Source organism: Abramis brama (genome assembly GCF_963993115.1).
Source record: "Abramis brama genome assembly, chromosome: 14".
NCBI lineage: Eukaryota > Metazoa > Chordata > Actinopteri > Cypriniformes > Leuciscidae > Abramis > Abramis brama.
In genome coordinates this window covers 35,076,800-35,092,505 of record NC_139976.1, presented here as the reverse complement: position 1 = coordinate 35,092,505, position 15,706 = coordinate 35,076,800, and the positions used below count along the sequence as shown (strand labels likewise).

Sequence of the window (15,706 nt, the reverse complement as noted above, 5' to 3'; positions counted from 1 at the left end):
AGCAATAGAGATAGCAGATCTCATTCAGCATGAGCTGTATCTAAAGTTGGATGACACAAAGTTCTTTACAGACAGCAAAGTGGTGCTCGGCTATATTTATAACGAGTCAAAGCGATTCTACATGTATGTTCAACGTATCCGTCAGTCCTCAAGACCTGAGCAGTGGCATTATGTACGTACAGAAGAAAATCCTGCAGATCATGCATCAAGATCCTTACCTGCATCTTGCCTGGTGCAGACTTCTTGGTTCACCGGTCCTTCCTTCCTGCATCAGCTACCTGCAGAGAAAACACAATCGAGTGAAACATTTCAGATAATTGAACCTGAAATAGACTCAGAAATCAGACCTCAAGTACAAAGCTGTGCTACTAACCTGGAAGAACCAGAGCTTACCTCTGACCGATTCCAATGGTTCTCCACCTTCACATCTCTAGTAAGAGGAGTAGCATTTCTAGTTCACATGGCAAAATCTTGTAAACACACAAACCAAAACAGAAAATGCAAAGGTTGGCATAGATGTGACTTACCTCGTACTCCGGATGAAATGGACCAAGCAAGGTATGTTATCCTTCAAGCAACACAAAAAGCTGCGTTTTCAAAAGAACTGTCAGCCTTCCAAGCTAACCAGGCAGTATCCAAAAGTAGCCGCTTGCGGAAACTCAGTCCGATCATAGAGGACAATTTAATTTGTGTTGGTGGACGTCTAAAGCACTCTCAGTTTGCATCTGCTGAAAAGAACCCAATAATTCTGCCCAAAGATAGCCACATCTCCCTACTGCTCACTCGACATCATCATGAGCAAGTGAAACATCAAGGCCGTCACTTGATGGAAGAAGCGATCAGGGCAGCAGGACTGTGGATCTTGGGAGCACTAATCAATTCAGTACTACACAAATGTATAACCTGCCGCAAGTTACGTGGAAAACAAGAAGAACAACGTATAGCGGACTTGCCATCTGAACGCCTCAAAACCTGCCCTCCCTTTACATATGTGGGGCTTGATGTCTTTGGACACTGGTGCGTTACAACCAGACGCACCAGAGGAGGACAGGCGGAGAGCAAGCGATGGGCGATCATGTTCTGCTGTATGAGTTCGAGAGCTGTGCATGTCGAGGTTATCGAGTCTATGGACACGTCAAGCTGCATAAATGCTCTAAGGTGATTCTTCGCACTCAGAGGCCCTGCGAAACAGCTCCATTCCGGCTGCGGTAGCAATTTCATTGGGGCATGCAAGGAGCTTGGAATGGACAAAAAGGTGCAGAGGTATCTCAGTGAGCAAGGATGCAGCTGGGAATTCAATCTACCATACAGTTCTCACATGGGAGGCTCGTGGGAGCGTATGATCGGCATTGCCAGAAGAATCCTAGATTCAATGTTTCTGCAGCTGTACACTCGCTTAACCCACAAAGTTCTTTGCACACTAATGGCAGAAGTTACTGCTATTATTAACGCACGACCACTCTTACCTGTGTCTGCAGACCCGGAACAACCTTTCATACTTTCACCATCAATGCTTCTTACACAGAAGACAGGAGTTCCACCTCCTCCTGGAGACTTCTCGGACAAGGACCTGTACACAAAGCAATGGAGACAAGTTCAGGCTCTTGCAAACCAGTTCTGGACCCGCTGGAGCCGTGAACGTACTTACCTTGCTTGCAACACAGACAGAAGTGGACAGTACCTCACAGAAACCTTCAAGTTGGAGAACTAGTTCTGCTCAGGGACAAGCAAATAGCCCGCAACTGCTGGCCCATGGCTAGAATCACTGCTTTATTCCCTGGAAAGGATGGACATGTCAGAAAGGTTGAGGTAACGACAAGTGACCAAGGCAATATAAAATCCTTTCTACGGCCAATTGCAGAAGTTGTTCTACTTCTAACCAAAGACTGATCTAGAGATCTAAGGTTTGGCACTCTCATAAATTCATAGTGACCTCACATAGGTCAGGCAGGGAGTGTGTTGTCTTTTAAGGAATTTAACCTTTAGAGTTTTTGTGTCATTTGGTGATGTCACTTCCTATAAAGTCACTTCCTGTTTGTCCTTCATGATACTGCATGGAAACAATGAGACAGACATGGTGTGCTCTCAGGGTTCAATCCATTTGCATCCACCTTAAAGCATCATAGAGGCAATGCTGTAAGTTTATTTATGTGATATTAGACATGTTAAAGATCATGTATTAGTAGAGATTTTGTTGAAAAGATGATGTTTGATAAGATTGTTAAAAACGATGTTTGCCATTGTGTACAGGTTCACAGCAATGCTAATAGCCTGTATAACTGCTGCTACATTGAGAATAGCATTGTATATTCATGTTATTATCATTCATAATGTAATTTTACTCAAGAAATTGACACTGAATAGTGCTGTATTGTTTTATTACAGTTTTCACCACTACATGTAAATGAGGAAGTGTGACAGTAAAGCATCAAATTTACTACGACTCTTTCTTAATTTGCACGGTTTAACTTGGTGTTTAGTCAGAGTTTCAACACACTGCAAGGCAAGTTTATTTATATAGCACATTTCATACACAATGGCAATTCAAAGTGCTTTACATAGAAGAAATTAAAATAATAAAAAGAAATAAGAATAATTAAAACAGTTTAGAAAAATAAAATAAAATACAGTACAGTACAAACAGTCGGACGTACAGCGGCACAGTGCTCATTCAGTAAATGCATAGCTAAACAGAAGTGTTTTGAGTCTGGATTTGAATGTGACTACTGTAGGAGCACGTCTGATCTCCTCTGGAAGCTGGTTCCAGCTGCGGCTGGCATAATAGCTAAAAGCGGACTCGCCATGTTTAGAGTGAACCCTTGGTATTTCTAGCTGATATGATCCTAATGATCTGAGTGATCTGTTGGGTTTATATTCAGTGAGCATATCTGCAATGTATTGAGGTCCTAGGCCATTGAATGATTTATATACCAGTAATAATACTTTAAAATCAATCCTAAATCTAACTGGGAGCCAGTGTAAAGACCTGAGGACTGGTGTGATATGTTCATATTTTCTGGTTCTGCTCAGAATCCTGGCGGCAGCGTTCTGTATGAGCTGCAACTGTCTTATGGTCTTTTTGGGAAGGCCAGTGAGGAGTCCATTACAATAATCCACCCTGCTGGTGATGAAAGCATGCACAGGTTTCTCTAAGTCTTGTCTGGAAACAAAGCATCTAATTCTTGCAATATTTTTCAGATGATTGTATGCTGATTTAGTTATTGCTTTGACATGACTACTGAAACTAAGGTCTGACTCTAGTGTCACACCAAGATTCCTGACTTGATTTTTAGTTGTTTGACCCCTAGAGTGAAGGTATGTGTTCACCTTGAGAACTTCATCTTTGTTTCCAAACGCAATGACTTCAGTTTTGTCTTTGTTTAATTGAAGAAAGTTTTGACACATCCAACTGTTGACTTCGTCAATGCATTGGCACAGGGAGTCAATGGGGCTGTAATCGTTAAGCGAAAGGGCTAAGTATATCTGTGTGTTGTCTGCATAGCTGTGGTAAGCAATTTGGTTCTTTCTCATTATTTGGCTCATTGGGAGCATATACAGGTTGAACAGGAGTGGCGCAAGAATTGAGCCTTGAGGGACTCCGCATGTCATGGATGTCCACTCAGACTTATGATCTCCTATACTCAAATAATAACCTCTCCCATCTAAGTATGACCTGAACCATTTTAGGACTATCCCAGAAAGCCCCACCCAGTTTTCCAGCTTGTCAAGAAGTATGTTATGATCGACAGTGTCAAATGCAGCACTGAGGTCGAGTAGTACCAGCACTGATAATTTTCCTGAATCAGTATTTAAGCGAATATCGTTTATTATCTTTATGAGCGCTGTCTCTGTGCTGTGGTGCGGTCGGAAACCAGATTGAAAATTGTCAAAGTATCCATTCGAGCTTAAGAATTTTTTCAGCTGATTGAAGACAACTTTTTCAATGATCTTGCCTATGAAAGGAAGATTTGAGATCGGTCTATAGTTGCTTAATATGGTCTTATCCAGATTGCTCTTTTTCAGGAGGGGCTTGACAACTGCAGTTTTCAGGGAGTTTGGAAAACTCCCAGAGAGAAGTGAGGCATTTACCACTTCTAGAAGATCTGCTTCTAAACTGTTTAACACACTTTTGAAAAAAGATGTGGGAAGTGTGTCAAGGGCGCATGTTGATGTTTTAAGGTGCTGTACGGTTTCTTCCAAAATTTTGCCATCAATTTCTTTGAAATCAGACATAGTAACTACTTTCTCAGGTGGTCTGATCTGTCTGACCCCAGCGCAACTCAAGGATGTGCTGATCACCTTTCTGATATTATTGATTTTCTCAGAGAAGAAAGAAGCAAACTCACTGCTCTTGTTGTCTGAGAGCATTTCACTGGGAATCTGGCTTGGGGGGGTTGTCAGTCTCTCTACAGTAGCAAAAAGAGTGCGTGTGTTGTTTAAATTGCTGTTTATAATATTTGAGAAGAAAGTCTGTCTAGCTTTGCCTAGTTCCATATTGAAAGCATGCAGGCTGTCTTTGTAGATGTTATAATGGACTACAAGTTTTGTCTTCCGCCACATGCGCTCTGCTTTTCTGCATTGTCTTTTCATAATTTGCACTGCTGTTGAGTTTCTCCAAGGTGCTTTTTGTCTGCCACTCTTCTTCCTGACTTTAACAGGAGCAATATCATCAATTACACTTTTAACTTTTGAGTTAAAAGAATCAAGGAGAAAATCAACAGAGTCTGCAGATATGCTTGGTGTTAAGGATAAAGCCTTCATAAATAGTACACTAGTGTTCTCATTTAAGCAAACAGTTTTGATTTATTTTGCCATATTGTTTTCTGCACTATCTATGTGAATGTTAAAATCTCCAGCAATGGCAAAACAGTCAAACTCTGAGGTAATTGTTGATAACAGTTCTGTAAAGTCCTCAGCAAAGGCTGGAGAGTATTTTGGAGGCCTGTAAATAATGATAAGTAAAATGTGTGGAGCACCTTTTAACACAGTACCCAGATATTCGAAAGACGGGTAATTCCCAAATGATATTTGCTTACATTGATAGATATCTTTAAAAAGAGCAGCTAGACCCCCACCTCTCTTAACAGCTCTGCAGACACTCATAAAAGTAAAGTTAGGAGGGGATGTTTTATTGAGGACTGTTGCACTGCAGCTGTCTTCTAGCCAGGTTTCATTTAGAAACATAAAGTCCAGGTTGTTTGTGGTTAAGTCGTTGACTAGAAGTGATTTATTTTTAAGTGAGCGAATGTTTAAAAGTGCTAACTTAACAGTCTTACTTTTTGTCACAGCAATCTTAGTTTGACATGTAATAGGCACCAGATTAGTTGGGTTTGCTGTACAGCTATTGAGGGCCTTAGACTTTCTATCTTGTAATAGAACAGCAATAGAGAAAGATACAGGCACACTGGGTTCCCGCTTGTTCTGTAAACAGTTGAGAAGGTTACTGTTATCATAGCAGGGACCCAACACATATCACTGAGAGCTGGTATCAGTTGTTTTTGGTTCACCTCGAGCAGATGGAGGAGGGTGTGGGCCCTGGCGTTGTGGCAGAGGCCGAAGAGCTCTCACAGGAGGGGGAGGGCGAGCTCGGCGCACAGGCTTTGGTGGTTGAGGTGCCTGCCGTTTTTTGGTTGTTATCTGGGGGCTTGCAGCAAAAGAGTGGGATAGTTTGGTTCCAGCATGCACCAGTTCTTCCATTTTCTCTGAGAAACACAGAAGTGGGGATGCTGGAGAGAGGGATAACGTGTCTGGCGAAAGGGGTTGTTGCTCAGGTGTTATCGGAGGCTGTAATATGCTGTCCTGGCTTCCCTGGCTGTTTTCCAGGAAGTCGTCCTTGGGTGCTGAATCTTGGAGCATTTCTAATATGTCTGTCTTTGGTGAGCTCTGTGGGCAGGGCTCAGCTGAGATTGTGTCCGTGAGCAGAGGTTGTTGTGGCGGAGTGGTGTTATCATTGTCCTTGTGTGATATGTCAACCGCATGTCCATTTTGCTGCTGAAGTGAAGTCCTGTGGTCATTCATATTGTTTCCAGGTGTGTGTGTGTTGTTCAGATTGACACACACTGCAGAAGGATGATTGAGGGAGAAGTAGATATTGTCCTTTAACACTCTTGAACCAAGTTTGTTTGGGTGATGGCCATCCCGATGAAATAGTTGTCTCTGACTCCAGAAAAGATTGAAGTTGTCAATGAAGTTAACTCCTTTTATATTGCAGGTTTTTTGCAGCCATTAAGCCCAAGCAGCTGTGAAAACCTGTTTGTTCCTCTTGCTGGGAGTGGTCCACTGATGTTTGAGCTTTCAGTCTTTTAAATATTTCAAAAAGTTCATTGAAATCCTTCTTAAGGAGTTCTGACTGCTCTTTATGAATATCATTCTTCCCCACATGAATGATGAGTCGATTTGCAGTCTTATGTTTCATCAGAATGTTCTGAAGTTCCCTGTTTATATCAGAAATTGTTGCTTGTGGAAGGCAGCACATAGTTGTATCCCTGTTGCTAATGTTTCTGATTATGGAGTCCCCCACTATCAGAGTCCTGGGCTCGGCTGCGCTCTGAGCTGAGTGCCGCTGTCTGCTCGACCTTGAGCGCCAGTTAGCATCAGTGTTAGCTACTGGCCCATTCAGTCTGTGTTCGATCACATTCATCACATTTGGGGATTCCTCATTTACATTCATTAGTACTTCAAATCTGTTCTCAAGATGTATAGGTGGTGGTAGGAGACCAGTGTTTGTAATCCTTGTCAGAGCTGTATCTGGGGTAGAGGATGCTACTGCGGTAATATATGAGGCTCGTGACAATCTGATGTCTCGAGTGCCTTTGGGTCTCGCTCCCTGTTTGTGCCATCAATTTGTAAGTCGATCGGCTTGTTTCTCTACCTGTCGAGCAGCACTAGTTTCATGGGACTCACCGGTATGCTGAAGGGTGTCCATGACCATGAGCTCTGTTGTGTGTTCCATCTGGTTTGGTGGTCCCGTAAGTAACTTTGTTTCAAGAACTGCAATCCTTTGTAAAAGTCTGTGGCAGTTAGTGCAGCAAGTAGATTCTTGAACCAGAAGAGACATTTTCTCTCTTATCCTCATGAGTGTAGGCAGTTGTGTTTTCCTTTCCCCGGAATGTAAGCTGGTCGGGTAAAAGAATTCTGCGTTTTTGTAGTAATCCAAACTTTGTCGTCTGAGCACTGTGCTGATTTGCTGAAGTTAAAATTAGGTGATAAAAGGAAATAAAATATAAAAATATAGGAGATAAAATGTAAAAGCGATAGAGCAAAGCGCGGAGCAGTAAGCAAGAGCGTCCGAACAGTAGCTGAGCAGGAAGTGAGAAGATCTTCCTGCACGAGAACACTACAATCATAACTAGGCTAATAAAACATAGGGACATGCATAAAATACAGGGGAAATACTATAAACATTTGGGAAAGTTTGTGGGTAAGAATGGAGTAAGTGTCCTTGTGTATTGGAGGTTTATCTCTATAGTCTTGGACCAAATGGCTAGTGCCGTCTGGACTCTCATGCTGTCTTTGAGGGTGGCAGACAGTCTCTTGCTGAGATCGTTCAGGAGAGCAGAGGTGATAACGGCCTTTGAAGAGAACTGGTTTGAGGGCCGATGACAACAGGGGAAAGGGGGAAGGTTTTATGAGGCCTAGAGCATTTTGGATTAAGTCCATTCGTTACATAATATTAGTTCATTGTTTATTGAACTGCTGCAGAATTTGATTTTCCTTTCACCCCGCACTACTTTTCTTATGTTTTCAATGTAAAGAAAACCACAATGACACGTCCTGTGACCCGTTTTTAACCACAATGACACATCTTGTGTGAACTTACTGTAAATACAGTTGTCTTGCACACGTTTAATTGAGAATTGATGTCATGGGCCAAATTTAAATAAAAACTGAAATATATTTTAAAAAAATATCTTGCAAAAAGAGGACTTATCTAGTCAGAAACCAAAAGGGAAGTTGCAAGTGGAGTCGAAGATTTGCAGTTAAAGATTTATTTTTTTGCAATGATCATACCCACCAATAATCGCCTATTTAAAATAACCTTCTTTTTTTTGTTGAAAATGTTAAATATAATTTATTCCTGTGATGCAAAGCTGAATTTTCAGCATCATTACTCCAGTCTTCAGTGTCACATGATCCTTCAGAAATCATTCTAATATGATGATTTGCTGATAAAAAACTTTACCTCTTATTATCAATGTTGAAAACAGTTGTGCTGCTTCATATTTCTGTGGAAACATGATAAAAAATGTCCAAGATTCCTTGATGAATAGAAAGTTCAAAAGAACAACATTTATAATATGAAATAGAAATCATCTGTAACATTATAAATGACTTTGACTCTTTTGATCAATTTAATGCATCCTTGCTGAATGAAAGTATTATTTTCTTTAAATAAATCTTACTGACCCCAAACTCTTGAACAGTGCATGTCTCTTTCTAAAATGATTGATTGAGCATTGATTTGTATTTTCAGGGGGATTCAGGAGGTCCGATGGTGAGCAGGCAGAGCTCTGTATGGGTCCAGTCCGGTGTCGTTAGCTTTGGGATTGGCTGTGCTCGACCCGAATATCCTGGTGTTTACACCAGAGTATCCCGCTATCAGGAATGGATCACATCCTTTATGTGCAGCGATCCTCCAGGTTTTGTGCAGTTTTCCTCTGCTGGAAATGATTCTGACAACAATTACACCTGTCCTGGTCCTACTTCTCGTCCTACTTCTCGTCCTACTTCTCGTCCTACTTCTCCTCCTACTTCTCGTCCTACTTCTCCTCCTACTTCTCGTCCTACTTCTCCTCCTACTTCTCGTCCTACTTCTCCTCCTACTTCTCCTCCTACTTCTCGTCCTACTTCTCGTCCTACTTCTCCTCCTACTTCTCCTCCTACTTCTCCTCCTACTTCTCGTCCTACTTCTCCTCCTACTTCTCCTCCTACTTCTCCTCCTACTTCTCCTCCTACTTCTCGTCCTACTTCTCCTCCTACTTCTCCTCCTACTTCTCCTCCTACTTCTCCTCCTACTTCTCGTCCTACTTCTCGTCCTACTTCTCGTCCTACTTCTCCTCCTACTTCTCCTCCTACTTCTCCTCCTACTTCTCCTCCTACTTCTCTCACTTCTGCTTTGCCTTCTTCCTTAACAATAACTAAAATTCCATCTTCTGCAACATCTCTTACACAAAACTCTTCGCTATCATTTTTTCTATCGCTTATGGCGATACCTTTCTTATTTTATATGTAAAGATACACCACTAAAGATAAACTCAAAAGTTTGGGGTCAGTAAGTTTTGTTTCACCAGCAAGAATGCATCAAATGCTTTTCAGATGTTCTTTTCATCAAAGAATGGCTGCTGAAAATTCAGCTTTCCATCACAGGAACAATTTACATTTTAAAATATATTACAATAGAAAGCAGTTCTTTTACAGTACATTGTACTAATATTTCACAATATTACTGTCTTACTGTATTTTTGATCAAATAAATGCAGCCTTGTTGAGCAGAAGTGACTTCTTTCAAAAACACGTTAAAAAACGTATTGACCCCAAACTTTTTGAATGGTAGTGTATGCACAAAAATAGACAACAAAGCAATGCTAACATAAGTGGGGTTTGTGCTCAGTGACAGTCAATTACACTAAACTAAAGAGTTTTGATCTTACAATATTTTGTTGTATTCTTGATTAATCTTACACAATGTTAATTATTCCCTGACTTTCTTCCATATCCTGTATCCCATCAACTTCTATATACTGGGTTATGATAATTTGTTATCTTTTACTGCTATAAATATATGCATTTTATATGCGGATGCATATTATATTTCACAAATCACAAAAATATTTTTGTTTTACTGGGTATTGATGTAGTATAATTTGTCACAATCAGTTTTGTATTCTGTTGATGTTTTTCCACATATGATGTCACATATCAATGTCATTTCAGTTGATTAAGTGTTTTTATCTATTTTTAAGAAAGCGCTGTTGTTCTGTTAGACTGACTTCTGGCTGGGCTGATAGACTTTTGTTGCATTGTGGCATGAAATTATCTTTATTATGTTTCTCTTTAGTCTGTATCATTGGGTGAAATACAATTTGTAATACACTTTTTAGAAATAATCATTTAATTGTGGTTATGGTGGTATACTGCCTATAACTTTTCATTAAGTGAATGTATCTTTATACAATAATTGCCAAAAATAAATGAATAAATAAATTGGAAGTCTTTAGAAAATGCAAAGAAAGATTCCTCTGCAGGGTTTCTTTACTGTGGGACAATCCTTCATTTTCTTCCTCAACACAATGCATGTCGTCTGGCTTTTGAGTGAAGTTGCTGACTTGCACTGCCTTCACACTTCCTGGGGTTTTCCAGGATGTTGATGTCCCAGTAATTGTTAAATGTCTACTGAAAAGTGGAGCCCAAACACCCCATAACAAACAAATAGTTGCTCTGACTTACGGCACTGGCTTGCGGTGGACGTAGGGCTGAAGAGCACAGACTGGGCAATCTGTGAAGACTCTCCTGATCCACCGTTGTGAACAGCGGAGGGCAGAAGGCCTCAAGAGGGACTGGATGTACGGATGAGAAAGGGACCTACTATTTATTTTTAACGATATCTTTAGCATTTCTAATCCATACAACGTCAAACTTGGCACTGCACTTACTCGTGCCCGTAGCGAGACACCTGTCAAGTTTTAAATCCATCGGACTAACGGTTCGAGAGATATGCAAATAACAGACAGACAGACACACACACACACACACACACACACACACACAGACACAGACACACACACACACACAGACAGACACACACACACACACACACACACACACAGACAGACAGACAGACAGACAGACGTTTCTGTAATTTATAGATAGATATCGGCCTCTACCAAATGGTTGATATGGCACTTAAAGGTAAAAAAAAAAAGTACCGGAATTCATACACATACTGTGAAATTATGAACTATACAGAAAATATGAACAATAATACTATTTTTTTTAAAAACATAATCAAAATAAAATATTTTTGTATATTGAATCTTCTTTATTTATTGAAGTATGCCATTAAATATTTCAGGTTTTCATTTTAAGACAGGAAATTATGTTTTCTTGTTTTTTAACAATAAACAAAAATAATTATACCATGGGCTGTTTAAATACTCGATTCTGATTGGCTGGAAGGTGTGCAGTAAAACCGTTTAATGCACAGGTAGTTCCAGTCAGTTTGATTACAGTTCGAAATTAATCCGCTACATTGGTAACCATAGTAACACAGATACACTTGCAAGCAGAGTGAGAGACGCATATGAAAACGTTTATTTAGGTAGGCTAAATGGATGAATTTTTCATATCGTTTAATTTGTATGGTGAATATGGCAACTCTGAGAAATGGGCCCAGGCACAAGACGAAATAGAAGACTTGGAGAAGACGTTGAATGACAAAAAGCGGCACAAAGAATTAACAATAAATAAATGACATGATTAGTTCAAATAAAGATTGCCTTGTCACTGTCAGTGCTGCCTGTCATTCATAAATAATTGTAATAAATCCATTAAAGAATCATTAAGTTAGCTATATTCTTAAGCAACGAGGGGACGTTAGCTGATAGACTTTAAAGAAGAGACGCACACAGGTAACTCGCGCACGCATCTCTCTCTTTCTCTCTCTCTCTCTGTTCCTTCTCCTTCAGTTCTCTGTCTCTCTCTTTTAATAATGAATTTAAATAAATGTGAATTCATTCAAATAAAAGCAATCCGATGGCTCTACTTTATTTAAAGCGGTCGGAGTGCAAGAACTGACGAGCCTTAACTTAAGAAATAACCGTCATTTTTACACGTCTGTTAAAAAATGACACTGTAAACATCAGTTACAGCTTTAACTTATTTTTAACTTGGCAAATAACCAAGGTATAAGCGGGATAATCCACGGCTAGCCGTGCATTAAAGGATTTTAATGCACGACGTAGAGGCGAAGAACCACCCGACGCGAAGCGGAGGGTGGTTGCCTCTACGAAGTAAAATATTACTATTAAAATAACAGTGGATTATCCCGCTTATACCTTGGTTATTTGCCAAGTTAAAAATAAGTTAAAGCTGTAACTGATGTTTACAGTGTCATTTTTTAACAGACGTGTAAAAATGACGGTTATTCCCTTACATATCCCTTACATAACATAACATCCCTTACATATCCCTTACATAACATAAATAACTAAAAGTAACAAAACCAAAAAGACATTACATTCTTTCTGCATTCAAAAACTGCAAAAGATAGTAATATAATGGCATTTTAGGCTTTTATGTTTCAAGAAAAGTGTGGTAGAGCAACAGGATTTTTTTTTTCTTTGCCCATCAAGGTGGTCTACGCTCCTCTCGCATGTCACAACTCGCCCGCCACCTCCTCCTATGGAGTCAGAGGCATCTGAGGTCGCTTCGTGCCACTTATATCCCAGCCTGCTCAATCGTGACGCCGACGAGCTCTCACGACAGTCTGTGACCCTGGGAGAGTGGGGACTCTGGGACCACTTCGGGGCCACACAAATAGATCTGTTTGCCTCTCCGGACTCGTCCCATTGCCAGTTGTTTTACTCCCTGAACGAGGGCACCCTCGGCACGGATGCACTGGCACACAGTTGGCCCCGGGGCCTCCACAATTATGCGTTTCCCCCAGTGAGCCTTCTCGCACAGACACTGTGCAAAGTCAGGGAGGAAGAGGAGCAGGTCTTGCTAATTGCCCCATACTGGCCCAACCGGACCTGGTTCCCTATACTGATCGATTACGTCTCCGTTCCCTCCTTCAGGGAACGAGGGTTACATATGTAACTGAGACGTTTTCTGGTACAAGGGCCTGAAGAGTGCGCATTCTTGTACCATAGAAACTGTTGACTTCCATCTAGTAATTGTAAAAAAAAAAAAATTTTTTTTTACAATTTTAGTAATGTTAGTAAACCAGCATTTGTCATTTAAGAAGTAATTGCCTCTGATAATTATGATTTCCACACATTCATTCTATGAATTCATTAAAAAAAAATCATCCAAAAAAAAAAAAAACACACACTTAAGAAATGATCTCAGTATATTCATGAAGAAATAACAATAGCTGTGTCACATTCTATGAATGATCAGAAGTTTATATTTCTCAGCAAATAGTCTGACTATTTCTCCATTCTGACTGCAGACATGGATGATCTGAAAACATTAGCTTAGCTTTTCTACTTTTACCATAAAGTGCCAAATCAACTGTTTGGTTGAGCATGTTTTTGAAAAATTATTAAAAACATACTAAAGTTTTTTCATGGCACCAAGTAACATAATTTTGTAAAGTTAGGGTAAAGTTGTCAAATCAAAAATTAAAATAAATAATTCACCAAAAACAGTTCACATGGCAGGAGTGATTTTTTTGTTTCTGAAATCCATGTTAGAGGAAGTGTGACAAGTGCTGTTGATTGACACTGTGACATCTAGTGGATTTTTTTTGGCATAACATACCTCAACCAGATGGTAGAGATGGCTCAATCAGCTTGAGTTAGGTTAGGTACTCCTCTCAATAAAATATAGTGACTCAAAATGGGAGGCCTCAGACGCCTGGCTCCATGAACAAAGCGGGTGATCAGAGGATGTTTCCCAAGTTGCACCCCGTCAATCAAGGCGTGGCAAGCCAATAAAGTGGCCACATAGCCCTGAGAGTGGCGGGGCATGTGCCTGCTGATCATTTTTCCTGCAGAAAGTCCAGAACTAAAGCAATCAGGCAGTTAACTGGATCTGCATTACATGCAGTGCACCACCTTTCAAAGACGCCCCATTTATTGGCATAACTTCCTCTAGTGGAGGGAGCTCTAGCACTGAGAATGGTCTCTATGACATCAGCTGAAAACCCAGTGTCCCTCAGTTGGTACCCTTCTGGGGCCAAGCATGAAGGTTCACAACTTGGGCTTGGGGATATTGTCCCCTGCGTTTGAGACTGAAGGTCCCTCCTGTTGGGTATCACTCGGCTGGATGACCACTTAAGACCACTACCCAGCCCGACAGGGAGGCGTCTGTCGTTAGCATTCTGTGACGGCAAGATGCACCTAAAGTGGGACCCAAGGCGAGGAACCGGGGTCTGAACCATGTAGAAAGGGAACAAAGCCACAGCAAGTAACCCTTACCATAAACATGAAGTTTAGAAAGTGCATGAAGCATTCAGCGCGTGACTTACCATAAACATGGATTTTTAGAAAGGGCACGAAGCACTGTTGCTTAGGGGGTGTTTAAAATGGTCTTGACATGAGCGGGAGACAGTTGTGCCCCCGATGGTGACAGAGTCCCATTTAAACCGCAAGCACGTTACCCTCTGGGCGGGAGAGAGTACACTTTTCTTGACATTGTATCTCAGCCCCAGAGAAGATGAGCGGGGATTGACCTCGATGTTGAAGCGCAAGCTCTTGAGACTGGGCCAGTATCAGCCAAAAGTCTATATAACATGGCTAAGTCGAATGGAAGGACCCAATAATGGTAAGCTCCCTAAAGCAAACCTCAGGAACTTCCTGTGTTGTGGCAATATTTCTATGTGAAAATATGTGTCTTTAAGATCGATCGTGAAGAACCAATTGTGATGTTGAATTTGCAACACGATCTTCTTAATAGTTAGCATCTTCAACTTGAACGTTTTGACGGAACAGTTCAAGCCTCAAAGATCTTACACCGGACGCAGTCCCCAATTTCTTTTTTCTTGTGACAGCAGATGCACCTACTCCGGTTTCATGGTAGTGGGAACCACAACGTCAAAACGAGGAGGGCAGCGTATTCCTTTTTACTGTCTTTAGGACCCAAAGAGAGATACCCGGCAGTAGCTTTCATGATACCAAAGTCTCCTTAAAGGGGTACCATTTTTAATACTTCCTGTTGGGGGCATGTTAAATGTTCTGAGTCCTGGGCGATAAAAGGAAACAACAGAACATCAATTTGCTGAAAACCGTTGCCCCCCAAATCACCAGAGGTGGATTTTACAGTTGTTTCGTGAGGGTGTCGAGTAGGAGCTGATTGATGTATTTTACATGCCCTGTCCCAAAGGGGCACACCCCCACAGACCTGGACACAAAAAACCCTAAGGATTTTTGTCTCAGGTCTATTATAAGGCTGCTGAGCGTGACGAGTCGGTCCCCAGTCTTTACGAGGAGGAGCGCAACTCACCACACTCTGCTTTTTTTTCTTTCTTTTTTTAGCAGATCAGCCTGGTATGCATGAAACACTGCCATAGTCTGACCCCCACCAGCGTGGATGTTATTATGCATGGGTTGGTGGGGAGTGCTGACTCTTAAAGTGGCGATGAGCCCCAGAGGAGAGATCCTCGCATCGTATACCCACACTCCCCTGCAACCTCGATAGTCGAATAAGTTGACATTGAGGGCACAAAGACGTGCGAAGAATAAGGTTTTCCCCATGAACGAGTTAACATCATGGAGATCCAGTCTAGCTGTAATCTGGCCACAGCACGAGTCATCACCTCGAGTAACCTCTCACACGCTTTATCATAATGGAAGAAGCGCTCGGAGGCGGCGCTCTCAAAGTCCATCCTTTTTTTTCTTTTCTTTTTTCTATTTCACTATTAAATTCCTCAGAATTAAATGTAGCTAACGAACAGCCAGACAATATATTAATACAAGCATCTATCCTGTAACACAGCCATGGTGTGCAGCACAGTACCAGCCTGACCCGCTGCTGAAAATGCCTG

General features: G+C 41.2%; 2 protein-coding genes across 2 annotated transcripts in view; both read left to right on the top strand.

The window, feature by feature from the left end:
• The window catches only part of LOC311096684 (transmembrane protease serine 9-like), a 63,268-nt gene extending 53,021 nt beyond the window's left edge, over window positions 1–10,247 (top strand). The window contains exon 19 of the mRNA XM_084135989.1: window positions 8,474–10,247. Within this exon, the coding sequence (XP_083992115.1) occupies window positions 8,474–9,232 (759 nt within the window). The 3' untranslated portion in view covers window positions 9,233–10,247. The remainder of the gene's footprint in view (window positions 1–8,473) is intronic.
• LOC311096687 (integrin alpha-X-like) overlaps window positions 1–15,706 on the top strand; it is a 569,425-nt gene that overhangs the window by 25,389 nt on the left and 528,330 nt on the right. The window lies entirely within an intron of this gene.